The sequence below is a fragment of the Strongylocentrotus purpuratus genome, unplaced genomic scaffold, assembly GCF_000002235.5.
Source record: "Strongylocentrotus purpuratus isolate Spur 01 unplaced genomic scaffold, Spur_5.0 spur5_scaffold_2, whole genome shotgun sequence".
Taxonomy (NCBI): domain Eukaryota; kingdom Metazoa; phylum Echinodermata; class Echinoidea; order Camarodonta; family Strongylocentrotidae; genus Strongylocentrotus; species Strongylocentrotus purpuratus.
In genome coordinates this window covers 6708382-6728050 of record NW_022145605.1, presented here as the reverse complement: position 1 = coordinate 6728050, position 19669 = coordinate 6708382, and the positions used below count along the sequence as shown (strand labels likewise).

Below are 19669 nucleotides of genomic sequence, written 5' to 3'. Positions count from 1 at the left end.
ACTTTCCGTGCGCGTCTCATATGTCTGACGGACAATCTTTGCGGAAGAGGTCTCGCACAAATAGTCCGCCTGCCGCACCGAATGTCCGTACTCTAGTCCACACGTATACATAGTCAATACAAGTATAATTATACTTAATGAATGGAACGACTGGATAACCCATATTCAGCTTTGCCAGCTAGCTAGGGATGACACTACAGGTCTTCCCGGCGCGTGGTGGGGGGGGGGGGGGGGGGGGGCGGCGAGAGGGCCTTGACCCCCAACCGCCAACAAAAAATGAAGAGAGATAGAGAGAGAAGATAAAGCGGAGAGTAAAGGAAAGGAAGAAGAGGAAGAAGAAAAGAAAAGGGGAAAAGAAGGTGATCGGGGGGGGGGGGCGAAAGGCCTTTGCCTCCCAGGCTGTTGCCCCCCCCCCCCCCCCCCCAGCAAAAAGAAAGAGAGAAGGAAGAGAAGGTAAAGAAAAAAGGGAAAAGAGGAGATAAAAGGAAGGAAAGAAAAAAGGGGATATCAGTTGCAGTTTTCCCGCGAACAAGTTGGGGATCGGGGGGGGCGGCAAATGGCCCTTGCCTCCCCCTTCTACAGCAAATTTAAAAGGGGGAGAAAGGAATAGAAGGAAAAGGGAAAGAAAATAAAGGTACGGGAGATCAATTGTTTTTTTTCCCACCAACGCGGTGTGGATCGGGGGCGAAAGGCCTTCGCCTACCCTCCCCTGGCCCCTCAGCAAACAAAAAGAGAGAGAAAGAGAGAGAGAAGGAGAGAAAAGAAGGGAAAGGGAAAGAAGAGAGAAGAGGAAAGGAAGAAGAAAGGAAAAAGGGCAAAAGAAGGAGATCGGGGGGGGGGGTCGAAAGGGCCTTGCCGCCCATGCTGTAAAGGGTAAAAAGAAGCAGAGATCAGTTGCAATTAATCCCACCAACATCATGTGGATCGGGGGAGGGGGCGAAAGGCCCCTGCCTCCCTCACCAAACTTAAATGAGAGAGAGAGAGAGAAGTAATGGAAGGGAAAGGGGGAAAAAAGAGGAAGAAGAAAGGTAGGAGAAATCAGTTGCAATTTTTCCCGATTTGTACCCCTCCCCCCCCCCCTCAGCAAAGAGAGAGAGAGAGAGAGAGAGAGAGAGAGAGAGAGAGAAAGGGAAAGAGGAGAAAAGAGGAGAAGAGCCCCCGTGGACAAAAAATTAATTTGATTTATATTTACACCAGTGGAGAAAGTTTATACCAGGAACCTAATGTTATTGTGTGTGGTGTTATGAAGTGCATAAATTGTGAAGTTTTTTATGAAAAGCTAACTGATTTTTCAAAATTTCTGTGTAACTTGTACATCAAGGAACCCCTCTCTCTCCTTCTCTTTCTCTCTCTGTATGCCTCACAAATAAATATACACGTCCCCACACCCATACACGCTACCAACAGCGTACCCACCACATCACACTCTCCTCTCCAATACGTACACTCATAGGCGGCACCCCACATAACCAAAGCGTACTACGGCCACCGCACCAGCTATATACTCTACTAAGAATACGTTTCATACTGGACTTTGAATGTGTTGAATTTTGCGGTTCTAATGCTAATAAAAATCGCAACTTTGGATTAGGACTGTATCAATCAATTTCCTTCAAAAACTACTGACTTATTTTTTTGTCAAATGAAAAGTTATATCCAACTTGCGGTTAATAGTGGTCAGGGGCGGCGATCCCGGGGGGACGGGGGGACACGTCCCCCCGGAAAATTTGAAAAGGTGCAAAAAAATAATGTACAGAAAATACTGACTAAAGACTGCAACACACTATTAGGCTTTGGAGGGCCCAAGAGTGCAGCGTTTAGACAAATAAAAATACAAAAATCTTCTGGCTCAGAAGCTATGCTCCCTCGCATAATATCCTTCAAAATGTACAAGTATATATTGTAGAAAAGTGAAGTGTGAAAAAAGGTATATTGTTTCTTTTCATACTATAGTTTTCCTAAAGAATATAATTTTGTAATACAACAAAACTTAAAAACCTGTGGGGGTACTACCGGGTAGTTACTTTCGGTACTTCACCCCTCTCGTTCACTATGCTCACTCACTCGGGCTTGGGGCAGTTCCTCCTCCCCCCCCCCCCCCCGATAAAATTCAAACGTGGTTTATTTCTAATTCGATACCAATGACTAATTTACATATGTTGCTGAAATGGCGTGATTTTATCTGAGCTTCCGGGGGCTCTGCCCCCCTTACCCATACCAAGGGCCCTAAGACGGGCCCCTGGTTGCTCAGCTGACCATAATTAAATACCTAAAATACCTGAGCTCCCGGGGGCTCCGTCCCCTATACCCCACTAAGGGCTCTTAGGCGACCCCTGGACGATCATCTGATCGTAAGTTAATGCCTGAAACCGCCGAGCTTATGGGGGCTTCGCCCCCTGGACCCAACTCCGATTAGCGAACTGCATGCAAGTGTCACAAATAAGGTATCCAAATATGCTCATCTGACCCTTACTAAATGCCCCAAAACTCTGAGTTTCATGAGCCCCTTGACCCCCGCCGGGGCTTTGCCCCTGGACCCCACGCCAATTTACGCGCCACTTGCTTTGCTCTTTTTGATCGCAAATAATTTAGCCCCCCCCCCCCCCCTCTCCAAAAAAAAAAGTTTTTGCTCATTACGTCACTCCTCCCTCGTTCCTCGCGTATCGCCCCCCCCCCCGGTCATGAAAAGAAATCGCCCCCCCCCCCCAGATAGTGGTTAACCTTTCTGTGGGACGGACAAAGTTTTACTAGTGACGTCAGCACGACTGCTCACAGACCATTGGCTGATTAGGCCGAATGGAAAGTTTCTATTCAAATGACCATTCGGCATGTGCGCTTTAAAATGGCTATGAAGATGGTAGTAATTTCAAATATATCTATTATTGTTTGCCATCGAAGGAAATCCAACCTTAATAACAAATTACACTAAAAGGAAGGACAAAATAGAGAAGCCGACTGGTGAAAGGTTGATCAAAATCGGACAACAAATAAGACGATTGTGAATTTGTAAAAGTTGTATTTACTATAGGAATGGGAACTTCAATTGGGTGAATCGTTAATGTCACCGTGGGGATACTCTTATTTTTCTGCTTTCATACAAATGAATTTATTATAAAGGATGGATTTCTCTTCTTGATAGTCATCGTCTACACAGGTCTACACAGGCCTGTAAACGTTTCTTGTGATCTTCACTTTTAACTTTCTCGCTCATTATAGATTTACATCACACAGCGCAATGGACATCACTTTAAGAACAGCATTTTCCATGTCATTCCCATTTTGCCCACTTTTATTAGCCAATATATTGTGTCAAAAAGTACAGAGGATGAAAATCTTGAAAATAAAAAATATAATTTTTCGAAACACGATCGCAACTACTTTCGCAATATCATCACTGATCAGGAGCAATTTTAATACCCTATTGTATGCCCCATAGAAAATAATGTTCCGAATACGTAATAAGCATTTTTAATGTTCGTACATTTCAAACCGTGACGTAACAGGCCTAGAAAAATTCCTTAGGTTGATGCTCCGAAAGCAGTGCGATCGTGTTTTAGTGACGAATCATTATTTTGTTATTTATTTATTTATTTCCTCTCATAGGGTGGATGGCCCTTTCAGCACAGCTGATTTTCAAAGGGGTCCACAAACATAAAAATAACAATAAATATACAGTGGATTATACAATGATATGTAAAACATATTATATCATTTTCTGCTCCTACCTTGGGTATAGAGATGGTTCTATTATCGATAAGAATAATCCAATTTGTTGCATTAAATAGAATAAATGTTACTGATCATGCTAATGTAACCAATGTTATGCTGAAAGTCAAAGGGATAACCCATACAATCAGCTGTATGAAGCCAATGTTCTTTCACAGATATTCGTGTGATTATTAATAGCTTTACATAACATTTTTACCCATTTTTTTTTAATTGTCAAAAGAAAAAGAGAAACTATTCAATGGACTATAAGGGGGTCCTGAAGAATAACCAGTCCTGAAGAAAAAAAACAGGCGGGGAAAGATGACAGCTACTAAAAATATCAGAAAAAGATAGACTGGTTTAAAAATAAGGCTAATGAACAACCTCTTCTCACATGATCATTCAGGAGATAAAATCATGCAAAGTTAAAGATAAACTCCAGTACTGGTAAAAAAAAAATAATAATTCTCACAGAATCAAACGAAACTTACACCGAATGTTCAAGATTACAAATAAATGACATGTGCCAAGCAATTTTGGAAGAAAATGTATACTGGCTGAGTAATGAGCATAGAAAGACAAGGAAACCAAGGTAGTACTAGCCCCGACACCATGTGTGTTGTCCCATATATAGCTTTCTATGTGAGTGCTTGTTACTTTACCAAGACTCGGTCAAATTTATTATGATTTTGATGACTCCAGAACCTTGCAGTGCACACCAATACTTACATGCTACATGATCAACTGTTTCTGATCCTTTCCATACCTTTTCTTTCACAATGCAATCGCATTACCAGTACTAAAGTTTATCTTTAAGCATGCCCAGGTCGAAATTCCATTAGGATCCGATCCTATTGGACCATCAGAAACCATTAGAACTATTGGAGTCTAATGGTTTCAATAGGGAAAGTGAAATGATGGACCCACAGAAACCATTAGAAAATATCTATTGGACCAACACAAACCCACAGAAAGAAATGCTGATGGACCAACAGAAAGCTTCTATTGGACCAGCATCCACCCATGTCTTCTATGGGTTTCTGTTGGTCCATTAGATATTTTCTTCTATGATGGGTTTCTGTTGGTCCATTAGATATTTTCTATGGGTTCCTGTTGGTCCATTAGAGATCTTTCTATGGGTTTCTAATGGTCCCATATTCTGAATTCCCTATTGAAACCAATAGTCCAATGGCTTCTATTGGTAAATCAATAATGATAAATCAAAATCGATTTTAGCAACTGTCCACCAAAAAAAATATATTCTAATCTCAATTGCATTAACTTCATCACATAGAGCACTTGAAGTGAGTTTAAGAATATCCTTTATTTTAACTGATGGCTTGTACTATTCTATATAATAAACATACATGAATTTTTTCTTGGTTCGTAATCATTAAAATCAATATATTTATTGCTAAAACGTGAATGAAATTGTAACATATGATTAAACAAATAATCTATTGGTCATTAGTTGCCGAAAGAAAATAAAAATCACAAAATTGATGTACATTGTCATAAGTTGCTTAACAAATTATGATAAATGTAATTTTCTGTGAACACGTATAAAGTAATCATGAATATGCATGAGATAGATTTAGCTGTTGGTTTCTAATGGTTTCTATTGGGCCTATTGGTTTCTATTGGTCCCATTGGTTTCTATTAGTCCTATTGGTTTCTATTGGTCCTATTGGTTTCTATTTCTATTGGTTTCTATGGGTGCTATTGGTTTCTATTGGTTTCTGATGGTTTGAATGGTCTCTATTGGATTCAATATGGGTCCAACAGAAACCAATAGACTCCAACAGAAACCATTAGAGACCAATAGAACTTTTCTAATGGTCTCTATTGGTCTCTATGGGATTTTCGACCTGGGCAGTACTTATTATGTCACGCCACAATCGTGTCGGCCTAAATGAAAGAGATACATAGAAGAGAAATTTTATTTTACCTTCACACAACTCAACTCAACATGGAATAGCATATAATAGTTTTCGGTACCCTGCCACCAAATAAAGAGTAGTAAATTCACTTTTGTCTAACGGGAGAGGTACATAGAGAGAGAGAGAGATAGAGAGAGAGAGAGGGAAAGAGAGAGAGAGAGAGAGAGAACAAAAAAAAAATTATAGAGAATTATATAATAACACCCAAAATTGATAATATTGATGATTGGTTGACGTTAGTCAGGCAAGTGGTCGAAAATGTGGACCACTTATTACTCGCAAGACTCCATGTCCGCTGGCATCTTGCAGACGAAGGACATCACTTCGTTGCAGTATATGTCATTCCATCCTTGTTGAATGTCTGAGGCATCGTTATAGCGAAAGATATGGACGCAATCTTCCACCTCTTCACCTCCGTAGTAGTCGTTGTTGGGTTCTTCTGCACGCATCCATTTGAAGAAATCACCCTGGTCGGTACCGTCAGAGTTCTTCCAGGGGCCGTCAGCCACAGCCTGGTGAAGTCCGGTCCATATCCCGTATAATGGATTGCGGTCTGCTACGCTATACTGAAGAAGTATTAAAGGAAGAGAAATTACATCAGCAAGGCACTTCATGTTATGGTAATTATTCACAGGGGCCCTTTGGAGAAGCTATAAGGACTTTTATTCTTGGCAAAATTGATGGGGAAATAGGGGACCTATGGCTTGAAGTCCTATTCCCTTGATTGTAGGTCATTGAGTATTACTGCCGTTTGATACCAATGAGCACTAGCGCTTTTATCATCCGTGACAATAATAATAGTAATACTACTAATAATCATTATTGTTAGTATTACAATCATTATTGTAATAATAATAATATAGTTATAATGACCGCTGTGAGAGGAATAGTTGTTTTATAGGCTCAAGTGGATGTTGCATTCTGATATCACCCCGAGGCGTGCCGAGGGGTGATCATGCAAAATTGTTGAACACAATTATTTCCAAATCGAGGTTCAAACCTTTAGTGCTTGTGATCTGCTTGTCATCTCGTCATTACATGTAGATCTGGGCCTACAACGGCTACGATCGAGATCGATGTAGCAACCAAATTAATCGCACAAAAACTGTATGATAACGTTTCTTTCGCTGCGCACAAACTTCGTTTTAACAGGAAGTTTAACAGGTAAACCAATGGGGATTTAACTATTTTTCTGGTACCCAGAATCTTGCGGGAACATCACTCATCAACTATTGACCATTTGTTCGTCTCTTTAAGGTAATCACGACTGCAATTTCGACCAGTACATATGGCTAAATTTCCAAAGAGAAGTATATAATAATTTATACATCTCTTTAGAAATCTAGCCATCTGATTGGTCGAAATTGCAGTCGTGATTTGCGATATTCCCGCAAAGAGACGAATACATCATAGTCAATATTTCATGAGTGATATCTGTTGCCCCGAGTAACAGGCCGCATAAATCAATCGTGCTCAGATCCCCATTGGTTTACGTGTTAAAATTTTCTATGTGCGAGCGGACACCATACAGTGCTTTTTGCCTGCGATTCCCAAATGAATGAAACTTTCAGTCATTTTCAAGCGAAGAAAAACACTGAGACAGTTTCTCAGATTTTCTGTGATGTTTTAACCAATCTTTACTCAATGAAAGGACAAGGAAAGAATTCTTGGAATATTTTTGTTTCAATTCAGCATATAAAAGACATATCGACTGCTTACCCAGTCGCACCGAGGGTTCATGGCAGGATGTGCTAGTTCCCGAGAGCATCTCTATATTGTATTACATCCTGCATCAAAAATTTGTCGGCTTCTGATTGGTTGAGAGCTCGTCACATGACCAAAAATATTTGAGCTATTTTTAGAAAGTACTATTATGAGAGTACTATTTTGGTTTACTATTTGGGAGTTGAATTTTGAATTTTTTGAATTGAACCAATTTTTTTTCAAATCTTAATTTAATGAAAACAAAATATTTTAAATCTTTTTAGATAAAAATTGACATTTTTTTTGTTCTAAATTTTTTTTTCCCCAAAAATGTTTTTTTTTTTTTTTTAAATAAATTTTTTGATGCAGGATATAAAACAAATATACCATGCCTTTTATTCGAGGTACTGGTTAAACTATGGGCCTCGGTGACTCCAAAAGTACCATTTGCTTCGGGGCTGCGTCCCTCAGCAAATAGTACTATTGGAGTCACCTCTTGCGCATAGTTTTAACCAGAACCTCTCAAGGCAGTGTATATTTGTATACTATTATTAGTATAATGATAAATTAATAATATTAATACTACTACTAGTACTACTACTATTACTACTACAGGTACTACTGCTATTATAAATAATAATGATAATAATAAGAAGAATGACAATCAGAATGATAACTGATTAAAATAATAACAACAACAATAATAATAATAATAATGATAATGGTGATGATTATGATGATAGTAATTATAAGATTGGATACTTGTTAGGCGCTCACGTCGGTAACACTGCTTGTTATTATTACCCTGGCTTTAACACTGCTGTCCGTACAGCTAGAGCACATGTATTTAATTATTTTTTTTGCCCGGTGCCCATTTACCTCACCTGGGTTAAGTGTGGCAAATAGGGATTAATGTCTGGCCAAAGGAAGTTCATTTTAATTGGCAACACTCATTCCTCTTGTTATACTCTTCACGTGATCACATAACATTTAACATGGCAATGTAATATCTGGAATAGCATGACTGTCAACGGGAAATGGTGTAAAATCTTACCACCCAATCTGGAATGTCGTTTATGGACACGCTTGATTTGAACATCTCATAAACGAAGCGGTTCTCTGCAAGGCTATGGATCGAAGCTAGATGTCCCATTCCAGCGATGGTAGAGTCCTCATTGCATCTGGCTTCAGCAGCCGACCATGTCAATCTATCCCCCCGGTATCGATAGCAGTTCCCTCCGAATAAGTTCCAGAACTCAGGGCAGCTGTAACCGGCGTTGCCCACGGTGGCCATGGCGACAACAGTGATCAAAATGAGTATCTTCATGATGTCGTGCTGTGGAATGATGATTTATAATCATTTACGTTGATAATGATAATTTTTGTACCCAGGTAATCCTTTCAGCATCAATGTTGCTCTTCGGGTGTAGGCTTAAATTGTTACGCCAGGAAAGGCCAGGTATCCATTTACACCTATATCTGACAATACATGTATTTTTTACACCAAAAAAAACACCATACCAATAATCTAATTTCAAGTGATATATTGGTTGAAAGTTTGAAATGGGGCCCCCTTGTTTTATCTAGACGTATCCCCCCCCCCCAACACACACACTTAATCAACCTGTGGGTATTCGGACTAAAGCAGAGAAAGACGAAGTTCCGGTGTACACGGTATTTTATATTTATCATGATATTTTGTATTACTCTCTTGGAAATAGTGATTATTTATAATTTTATTTTTTCACTTTTATTTATTTCTCAAAGAAATGGCCGCTATTATTCTTTAAATTTGACAACTGATGATATCATTTGCTTTTATAAAACTCAGCTAACACGTGTACGCGAAGTAATTCGACGTCCCAATGAATGCGGACATTCTAGTGCCCCCTCACAAATAGATGGACGGAATGATACTACTTGATTTTCTATTAATCAATAGAATGATCTTGGCCTTTAATATGACAACGCTCTTAAAAATGCATTCAATATAGAAAGATGTGTTTGAATATACATACGCTCTTAAAATCGAATTCAATATAGAAAGATGTTTGAATATCCATATCTTAATTAATTTTATATGATCATTCTTGTCTCTTGAAAAGGTTAATTAGTCTTACCCTATCTCCTTTCTATCTTGTCGAAGCAAAACCAATTCTGAAACGATCGTCAAAGAAATTTGAAGTACTGTCGAGAAGAACTGTAACGGGCGTCAACTAGAATACGAGTGAAGCTGTAGGGGAAATGACCAGATGTAATATCTGTTCTGCATTTAGTTGATTTAGGTGCAAAGATGACGAAAACGTGTTGCGGAAAGCTCATGCGCTTTTATCCACGTCGACAGTAATAGCGCACGCGCTTTTTTCCACGCCGGCAGTAAGTACATTAGACTGATTCGTCCGGGAGCCAGGGGGGGGGGGGGGGGGGGGGGGGGGGGGGGGGGGGGGGGGGGGGGGGTCAACCTAGCTGGAAAGGAAACCAATTTTCATGTACACGGATGTAAAAGATCGCATAGCCCTATATAATGAATTGAAAGTCTGCCATGTCCTTAGTGGTGGGTGTGGCCAGGGCGAGGCTCCAAAGTGGTCAAAAATTGAAGTAGATCAGCTGGAAAAGAAACCATATGAAACCCATATGAGAAGATTAGCCGTAATCTCGAGAAACAGGAATGGGCAAGACGTTTTAAGTGGTGGGAGGTGTCTGCCAGACGCCCCCAAAGAGGTCAAAAAATGAGCTAGATCAGCTGGAAAGGAAACCCCATGAAACCAATGGAAAATTGTTAGGCAGAGTCCACAGATACACAAATGAACACTGTCAGACGATTTAAGTGGTGGGGAGTGCCTCCCAGACGCCCCTAAAGAGCCCCGATCCCCGAAATTTCGCTAGATCAGCTGTAAAGGAAACCTTATGAAACTCATATGAGAAGATTCGCCGTAGTCTTGAGGTACATGAATGGACGATGCCAGACGTTTTTTTTATGCGATTGGAGTTGCCGCCAGATGCCCACTCAGTGGTAAAAAAATTGAGCTAGATCAGCTGGAAAGGAAAACCCATATTGAACCTTTATGAAAAGATTCGCGACAGTCCAACGATACGCAAACGGCTATTGTCAGACGATTTAGATGGTAGGGAGTGACCAATGGTGGATCCAGGGGGAGGGGGGGGGGGGGGGACCTGGGAGAAAAAAAATGTTTTTTTTAAAACTTTTTAAACGTTAATTTTACTCTTTTTTTGGAGATGCCCCCCCCCCCCTTGGCGCTCAAGGGGGGGGGGGGGATGCAATTTTTTCAAATTTTCGAGGGCCAAAAAAAAAAAAGTGCTCACCATCCCCCCCCCCCCCCCCCCCCCCCCCCCCCCCCCCCCCATTCAGCGAATTTTAGGCCGACGCGATTTTCAAATTTTTGGGAGCAAAAAAAAAAAAAAAATAGTGTTCACTACCCCCCCTCCCCCCCCCCCAAATGTTACCAATAATTTTCCAGAATCATTGTGCCTACTTCAATAAATTGGATCGTATGTGGTACATAATACGCATGAAATGATAGGTTGTAGCACATTTACTAATTTGATGTTTTTGATTAGTTTCTTTATTCGACATTATATTCTTTTGAAATGTGTAAAATTTGCAACGTTTTGTTTGTTATATAATTTGTAAAAATGCAAAAGAAAAAGAAAATCAAACAGAAATAAATAAATCAAATCAAATCAATCAAATCAAGAATATATGCAGATCTCTACTTGAGAAACTGCTGATTTAAAAGTTATGCACAATTAGCACATTGACTTAATTTTCTTCTTTTCTTTATGCCCATGCACATCCCAATTAAAATTCCATAAACGGATATTTTTATAAGATTGTCTATGACAGTGAATCTGGTGGAACTGTAACATGAACGTTGATGTTTCAAAGGAAAGAATCTACGACAAGTTTGCATTTTATTTTATTCTGATTTTTGTTAAATGTTATTCTATGTTCAAAAAGACCATATGATTTATGCAAAGGGAATGATAGAACTCTAATGTCGACGGTGATGTGGTACCAAACTTATAAGCTGGTACCTAATGAAATTTTCAAATCATCAAATCGTGAGATCCTTAGAAGTTCAAGAAGTAACTATTAATGATTTTAAGTTATTCATGGCTAAGCAGAAAAGTTTTCAAAATGATCCCAATTGTAGTTGTGGAACTTCCATTGAAACACGCAAATACTAAAACTGAGATTTAATCGAATCAAGTAGTTTCATAATTTTCCTTCGATTTTTGTACCGAATTACTTGTAATCGAGAAAAAATAGCTTTACATATACCTAGCCGAAATTATAAATGAGAAAAGTTCATGTCATTCTAATCTAATCACAATAGGAATTAAAGGTAATGCGAAGTGTTGGTAAGGCTAACTAACCATCATAGAAAATATTCATCAGTTTGATCTTTATCTGAAAGCATATGAAGTAAATTTATATCACAACACTTTACAAACATAACGTAGCAATCTAAAAAGCATATCATGTATTTATAGTTTGATTTAATTTGAAAGTATAAAATATGAGTTTTCATCCCTTGTGAGGGCGGTGAAGATCTGCTTCCAGCAGCATCAGTATTTTTTAACACTTATCTTCATCTTGGCAATATTTTTCATGATTCATGTTTCATCTGTTTTTTTCTGACAAAGTTGTATTGTCCTTAGCTTGCGGCAGCCGACATTTAAATGAATGAGCACAGGATAGACTTTGATGATCTTAATGATTGTTGAATTTAGATCTTGGTCCCTTGTATTTTAATATATATTAATAATATCTCATATAAATGTCAACGGCCGCTACACTTATTTCAACGATTTTATGTAATAATATTACAGCCTAATCTGGACGATTTTTGTTCAAAGAAATGTTCTGTAATGAAAATATTGTGCTATATCAATTCCTCTACATAGTTTTTCTACCTGGGAAATTTTATGAAGAGGCAATCCCTTTCAAAAGTCAAGGCAAATCAAAAGAAAACAACTATATAATGCAATTGAATGCCCAATGATTTAAATTGATAAATAAGATTAAAGATTAAACTATATACACATTTAGCGTTGTTAATGACTTATTAGGGAAACTTGATACTGAAAACCGTACATGTTCTGTTCATTTCATGACCCAACGGAGATACAGGTTCCACCCCCCCCCCCCCCCCCGCGCGAAGCGCGAAAGCTTTGACGGTTCATTAAATTTATTAAAGAAAGAAGACGATTCGCTGTACCGTTCTCGACTCGGCTCAAGGGTTTTAGGCACTAAATTACGGTCAGATGAGTACCAAGGGGCCCGCCTTAGGGCCCTCGGTTGGGTCCAGGACCGGAGCCCCGGAAGCTCCGGGGTTTTAGGCGTTTAATTACGTTTAATACCTTATTTTGTTGTGACACTGGCAGTTAACTAATTTTTCTTTCTTGCTCTCTTTCTTTCCATTTCTCTTTATATGATTTTAAAAAAAAGTGGAGGGGGGGGGGGGGGGGGAGGGACCTCGAGGCTTCTGATCCCCGCCGTTTCGCGGGCCCTGGCGGGTAGGCCCCTATGCATCTCAAGAAGCATATTTCTTGCATGACTGTAAATTTAGGAATTTTTCATTTTACAACAAACGCATCAAAAAGTATAATTTACTAAAAATCTAGGAAAATTATGTAATTTCAGCATTATGTGTAAACCACCGTTATGGAATTAGAAATAAACCACGTTTGAATTTTATTTCCCCCGAGCCCCCTCCTGATTTACACTTTGTTGGCAATTGATTTCCCCTACCTTTTTTCTTTCTCTTTCCCTTTCCCTTCCCTTCCTTCTCTCTCTTTTAGGTTTGCTGGGGGGGGGGGGGTGGGACAATTTCTTCTTCCTCTCTTTTGGTCCCTTTTAGCTCTCCTTTTTTTCCTTTTCCTTCTTTCTCTCTCTCTCTTTTTAGCGGGGGCGGAGGGAGGCAAAGGCCTTTTGCCCTACCCCATCCCGATCCGCAACTTTTTGGCGGGAAAATTTCAACTGATATCCCCCTTCTTTTCTTTACTTCATCCTCAATTTTTCTTCCCTTTATCTCCTCTTCAGTGACTGGTCCCTCAGAAACTAGTGCTAAGCCAGTCACAGAGAATTCATGATTTCAACCGATGCCTGTCAGTGCATTGTAAATTTGATTTTTCTTCAAATTTCATTTAAAAATCTTCTCATATTTGATAAATATGGTGCATTGGCATATGAGCTATGGTTGGAGCGTTGGATGCGTTGAACAGCGTTGGTGTATTATGTGGATTTATCATATTCATATTCGGAATATTTTCAGCGAATTGAATAATATTGAAAAGGATACAATTCATAGTTGTACTCGATAATTCTCACCTATTCATATTCTCTCTCTCTCTCTCAATGTCTTGCATAAAGAAAATATGAAAATAATATTTTGCCTTGATTTAGAACAACTGAAAAATTTATCAGTATTAAACAGGGAGAAGGAAAGGGGAGAAAATTAATCAAAACAAACATTGAAGAATCCAATTCAGTGTTCTTTCGTGATGCATAAGAATAAAAGTACATTCAAAGGTGAAATAATAAATTGAAGAGCGATGATCAATCAATTCTTTGACGTTGATTGATTGAATGAAAAATAATGAAACAATATGGACAGAAGGTCATATATCTTCGAATATTAGAAAGTTTCATCCACCATCGTGTTGTTGAACACTATTTGCAATTTAATTTTAATGCGGTGACTTGTCGGTTACGAGCTGAAGGTCATTTCAGGCTTCTATATTCTATAACACTATCAACAGATAGCTGGGTAGAGACACTTCGTCACATCAACCTACGAGAAAGTATATCATCATCTCACAGAATTCTACTCGAACACCGAATCGAAATTCTTTTCACCCTTTTTTTTCTTCTTCCTCTTTTTTTGTCCCTTTTAGCTCTCCTCTTTTCCTTTTCCTTCCTTCTCTCTCTTTCTTTTAGCGGGGCGGGGGGGGGGGGAGGCAAAAGCCTTTTGCCCCACCCCCATCCGCAACTTGTTGGCGGGAAAATTGCAACTGATATCCCCCTTCTTTTCTTTACTTCTTTCTCAATTTTCCTTCCCTTCATCTCCTCTTTTCCTTTTTTCTTTCCATTTCCTTCCTTCCTTCTCTCTTATTTTGTTTTATTTGGGGGGGGGGGAAGCAACAGCCTTGGAGGCAAGCCCCCCCCCCCATCTCCTTCTTCCCCCTTTTCTTTTCTTCTTCCTCTTCTTTCTTTCCCTTTCTCTCCTCTTTCGCTTTCCCTCTTTTCCTTCTCTCTCTCTCCCTCTCTCTCTCTTTCGCGGAAGGCGGGGGGGGGGGGGGGGGCAAGGCCTGCTCACCCCGCTGGATCCGCGCCTGCATCTACCTTATATCTACTAACGTTAGACCCTGATAATGGATCTAGAAGATTTATTGACCTGGCCTCAGTGACGGGTAATTTTTTTCTTCTCAATTACTTGGTCTAACCTTGAAAACCGTCTAATTTTACTTTAGTTTTTCAAACAGTAACAGTTACGACCTAAATTAGGCCTAAGGCCTAAGGCCAAGGGCTGTACTCTACATTTTAATAACAAATTAACGTTAACATAATAGACTAAACTTAAACTGTAGTTTCTCTGTGATACAAGTGGGAAAGGAACACTTTTTTCACAAAAAAAAGTCTTTCCCCCTTTTCCCCCCTTCTTTTTCCCAGGGGGGGGGGGGCGGAAAATTGCAACTGATATCCCCCTTCCTTTCTTTACTTCTTCCTCAATTTTCCTTCCCTTTATCTCCTCTTCAGTGACTGGTCCCTCAGAAACTAGTGCTAAGCCAGTCACAGAGAATTCATGAGTTCATCTGATGCCTGTCAGTGCATTGTGAATTTGATTTTTCTTCAAATTTCATTTAAAAATCTTCTCATATTTGATAAATATGGTGCATTGGCATATGAGCTATGGTTGGAGCGTTGGATGCGTTGAACAGCGTTGGTGTATTATGTGGATTTATCATATTCATATTCGGAATATTTTCAGCGAATTGAATAATATTGAAAAGGATACAATTCATAGTTGTACTCGATAATTCTCACCTATTCATATTCTCTCTCTCTCTCTCAATGTCTTGCATAAAGAAAATATGAAAATAATATTTTGCCTTGATTTAGAACAACTGAAAAATTTATCAGTATTAAACAGGGAGAAGGAAAGGGGAGAAAATTAATCAAAACAAACATTGAAGAATCCAATTCAGTGTTCTTTCGTGATGCATAAGAATAAAAGTACATTCAAAGGTGAAATAATAAATTGAAGAGCGATGATCAATCAATTCTTTGACGTTGATTGATTGAATGAAAAATAATGAAACAATATGGACAGAAGGTCATATATCTTCGAATATTAGAAAGTTTCATCCACCATCGTGTTGTTGAACACTATTTGCAATTTAATTTTAATGCGGTGACTTGTCGGTTACGAGCTGAAGGTCATTTCAGGCTTCTATATTCTATAACACTATCAACAGATAGCTGGGTAGAGACACTTCGTCACATCAACCTACGAGAAAGTATATCATCATCTCACAGAATTCTACTCGAACACCGAATCGAAATTCTTTTCACCCTTTTTTTTCTTCTTCCTCTTTTTTTGTCCCTTTTAGCTCTCCTCTTTTCCTTTTCCTTCCTTCTCTCTCTTTCTTTTAGCGGGGCGGGGGGGGGGGGAGGCAAAAGCCTTTTGCCCCACCCCCATCCGCAACTTGTTGGCGGGAAAATTGCAACTGATATCCCCCTTCTTTTCTTTACTTCTTTCTCAATTTTCCTTCCCTTCATCTCCTCTTTTCCTTTTTTCTTTCCATTTCCTTCCTTCCTTCTCTCTTATTTTGTTTTATTTGGGGGGGGGGGGAAGCAACAGCCTTGGAGGCAAGCCCCCCCCCCCATCTCCTTCTTCCCCCTTTTCTTTTCTTCTTCCTCTTCTTTCTTTCCCTTTCTCTCCTCTTTCGCTTTCCCTCTTTTCCTTCTCTCTCTCTCCCTCTCTCTCTCTTTCGCGGAAGGCGGGGGGGGGGGGGGGGGGGCAAGGCCTGCTCACCCCGCTGGATCCGCGCCTGCATCTACCTTATATCTACTAACGTTAGACCCTGATAATGGATCTAGAAGATTTATTGACCTGGCCTCAGTGACGGGTAATTTTTTTCTTCTCAATTACTTGGTCTAACCTTGAAAACCGTCTAATTTTACTTTAGTTTTTCAAACAGTAACAGTTACGACCTAAATTAGGCCTAAGGCCTAAGGCCAAGGGCTGTACTCTACATTTTAATAACAAATTAACGTTAACATAATAGACTAAACTTAAACTGTAGTTTCTCTGTGATACAAGTGGGAAAGGAACACTTTTTTCACAAAAAAAAGTCTTTCCCCCTTTTTCCCCCTTCTTTTTCCCAGGGGGGGGGGGGGGCGGAAAATTGCAACTGATATCCCCCTTCCTTTCTTTACTTCTTCCTCAATTTTCCTTCCCTTTATCTCCTCTTCAGTGACTGGTCCCTCAGAAACTAGTGCTAAGCCAGTCACAGAGAATTCATGAGTTCATCTGATGCCTGTCAGTGCATTGTGAATTTGATTTTTCTTCAAATTTCATTTTAAAACCTTCTCATATTTGATAAATATGGTGCATTGGTATATGAGCTATGGTTGGAGCGTTGGATGCGTTGAACAGCGTTGGTGTATTATGTGGATTTATCATATTCATATTCGGAATATTTTCAGCGAATTGAATAATATTGAAAAGGATACAAATCATAGTTGTACTCGATAATTCTCACCTATTCATATTCTCTCTCTCTCTCTCTCTCTCTCAATGTCTTGCGTAAAGAAAATATGAAAATAATATTTTGCCTTGATTAAGAACAACTGAAAAATTTATCAGTATTAAACAGGGAGAAGGAAAGGGGAGAAAATTAATCAAAACAAACATTGAAGAATCCAATTCAGTGTTCTTTCGTGATGCATAAGAATAAAAGTACATTCAAAGGTGAAATAATAAATTGAAGAGCGATGATCAATCAATTCTTTGACGTTGATTGATTGAATGAAAAATAATGAAACAATATGGTCAGAAGGTCATATATCTTCGAATATTAGAAAGTTTCATCCACCATCGTGTTGTTGAACACTATTTGCAATTTAATTTTAATGCGGTGACTTGTCGGTTACGAGCTGAAGGTCATTTCAGGCTTCTATATTCTATAACACTATCAACAGATAGCTGGGTAGAGACACTTCGTCACATCAACCTACGAGAAAGTATATCATCATCTCACAGAATTCTACTCGAACACCGAATCGAAATTCTTTTCACCCTTTTTTTTCTTCTTCCTCTTTTTTTGTCCCTTTTAGCTCTCCTCTTTTCCTTTTCCTTCCTTCTCTCTCTTTCTTTTAGCGGGGCGGGGGGGGGGGGGGGGGAGGCAAAAGCCTTTTGCCCCACCCCCATCCGCAACTTGTTGGCGGGAAAATTGCAACTGATATCCCCCTTCTTTTCTTTACTTCTTTCTCAATTTTCCTTCCCTTCATCTCCTCTTTTCCTTTTTTCTTTCCATTTCCTTCCTTCCTTCTCTCTTATTTTGTTTTATTTGGGGGGGGAAGCAACAGCCTTGGAGGCAAGCCCCCCCCCCCCCATCTCCTTCTTCCCCCTTTTCTTTTCTTCTTCCTCTTCTTTCTTTCCCTTTCTCTCCTCTTTCGCTTTCCCTCTTTTCCTTCTCTCTCTCTCCCTCTCTCTCTCTTTCGCGGAAGGCGGGGGGGGGGGGGGGGGCAAGGCCTGCGCACCCCGCTGGATCCGCGCCTGCATCTACCTTATATCTACTAACGTTAGACCCTGATAATGGATCTAGAAGATTTATTGACCTGGCCTCAGTGACGGGTAATTTTTTTTCTTCTCAATTACTTGGTCTAACCTTGAAAACCGTCTAATTTTACTTTAGATTTTCAAACAGTAACAGTTAAAACCTAAATTAGGCCTAAGGCCTAAGGCCAAGGGCTGTACTCTACATTTTAATAACAAATTAACGTTAACATAATAGACTAAACTTAAACTGTAGTTTCTCTGTGATACAAGTGGGAAAGGAACACTTTTTTCACAAAAAAAAGTCTTTCCCCCTTTTTCCCCCTTCTTTTTCCCAGGGGGGGGGGGCGGAAAATTGCAACTGATATCCCCCTTCCTTTCTTTACTTCTTCCTCAATTTTCCTTCCCTTTATCTCCTCTTCAGTGACTGGTCCCTCAGAAACTAGTGCTAACCCAATAAACAGAACACCAAAAAGTAACCTCTTTTGGGAGTGTATTTTAAGTGATTTTAAAGTATAGTGCCTTTTGAACTAGATTTAAACGTTATCGACACGTGCCTTCATTTAAACTAAAAAGGTACTCCTGTTCACGTTTTCATCTAACCTAAAAACCACCAGTTTATCACGCGACTGGAGTAACGTGATTCCACTTACCTCTGTAAATCAAGTGTTTATGACCAAAAAACCACTTGACCAAGCAACGAGTTTTTTGTCAGTTAACCGATGGTGGCGATAAATACGTAATTATTTGGTCTTGTAAGCACTTTTTTTGATTGGTTTCACAGGTTATCCAAGGTTGATGGTAATAATCACGTTACTTACACCGGCTAATCGTCTTATTGTTCTGTCCGTGAGTCTCTGGTTATATTCAACTAGTAATTCTGAGGTGTCTTACACACCTTTTTAAAAGGTTTCAAAGTTACCATAAATTTCTTGGTTATGATCACGTGGCTCAAGCTGATTACTAATCTAAGCTGTGAAAACGTGATATGTAGGTGTGAAAATTAGTAATTATTAAGTGTTTTAAAACACCTTTTTAAATGGTAGTCAAAGTTGCCATAAGTTCCGCGGTGATGATCTCGTGACTCAAACGGATTATTGATCTAAGCATGTCAGACGTGACTTTTAGGTGTGAAAAATTAGTCATTATTAGGTGTCTTAAAACACCTATTTAAATCGTAGTCAAAGTTGCCAGCAGTTCCGCGGTGATGATCACGTGACTCAAACGGATTATTAATATAAGCTGGGTATTCCGTGTTTTCCATGTGTGAAAATGAGTTATTCTTGGGTGTCTTGATGGTTTCACAGTTACCATTTAAGTTCCGTGGTGATAATCCCGTGACTGTTGGCATATTTCTATGTTCACCAGCTGATAACTGACTGTTGGCATATTTCATTGCACCAGTTGATAACTGGAGTGTGCATATTTCCAGTTGCACCAGTTGATGACTGAGCGTTGGCATATTTCGAGTTGACCCAGCTGACACCAATTCATTTGCATATTGAATAT

The 19669-nt window shown here is 39.4% G+C and overlaps 1 protein-coding gene across 1 annotated transcript; it reads right to left on the bottom strand.

The window, feature by feature from the left end:
* Nucleotides 1-5864: 5864 nt before the first annotated feature.
* On the bottom strand, nt 5865-8683 carry LOC105437530 (echinoidin-like). Its single transcript, XM_030991519.1, has 2 exons — nt 8407-8683; nt 5865-6214 (listed from the first exon to the last, which is right to left on the bottom strand). The coding sequence occupies exons 1-2, from the start codon at nt 8677-8679 to the stop codon at nt 5921-5923; spliced, it is 567 nt and encodes a 188-aa protein (XP_030847379.1). The 5' UTR covers nt 8680-8683; the 3' UTR covers nt 5865-5920.
* Between the last annotated feature and the right edge of the window lie 10986 nt (nt 8684-19669).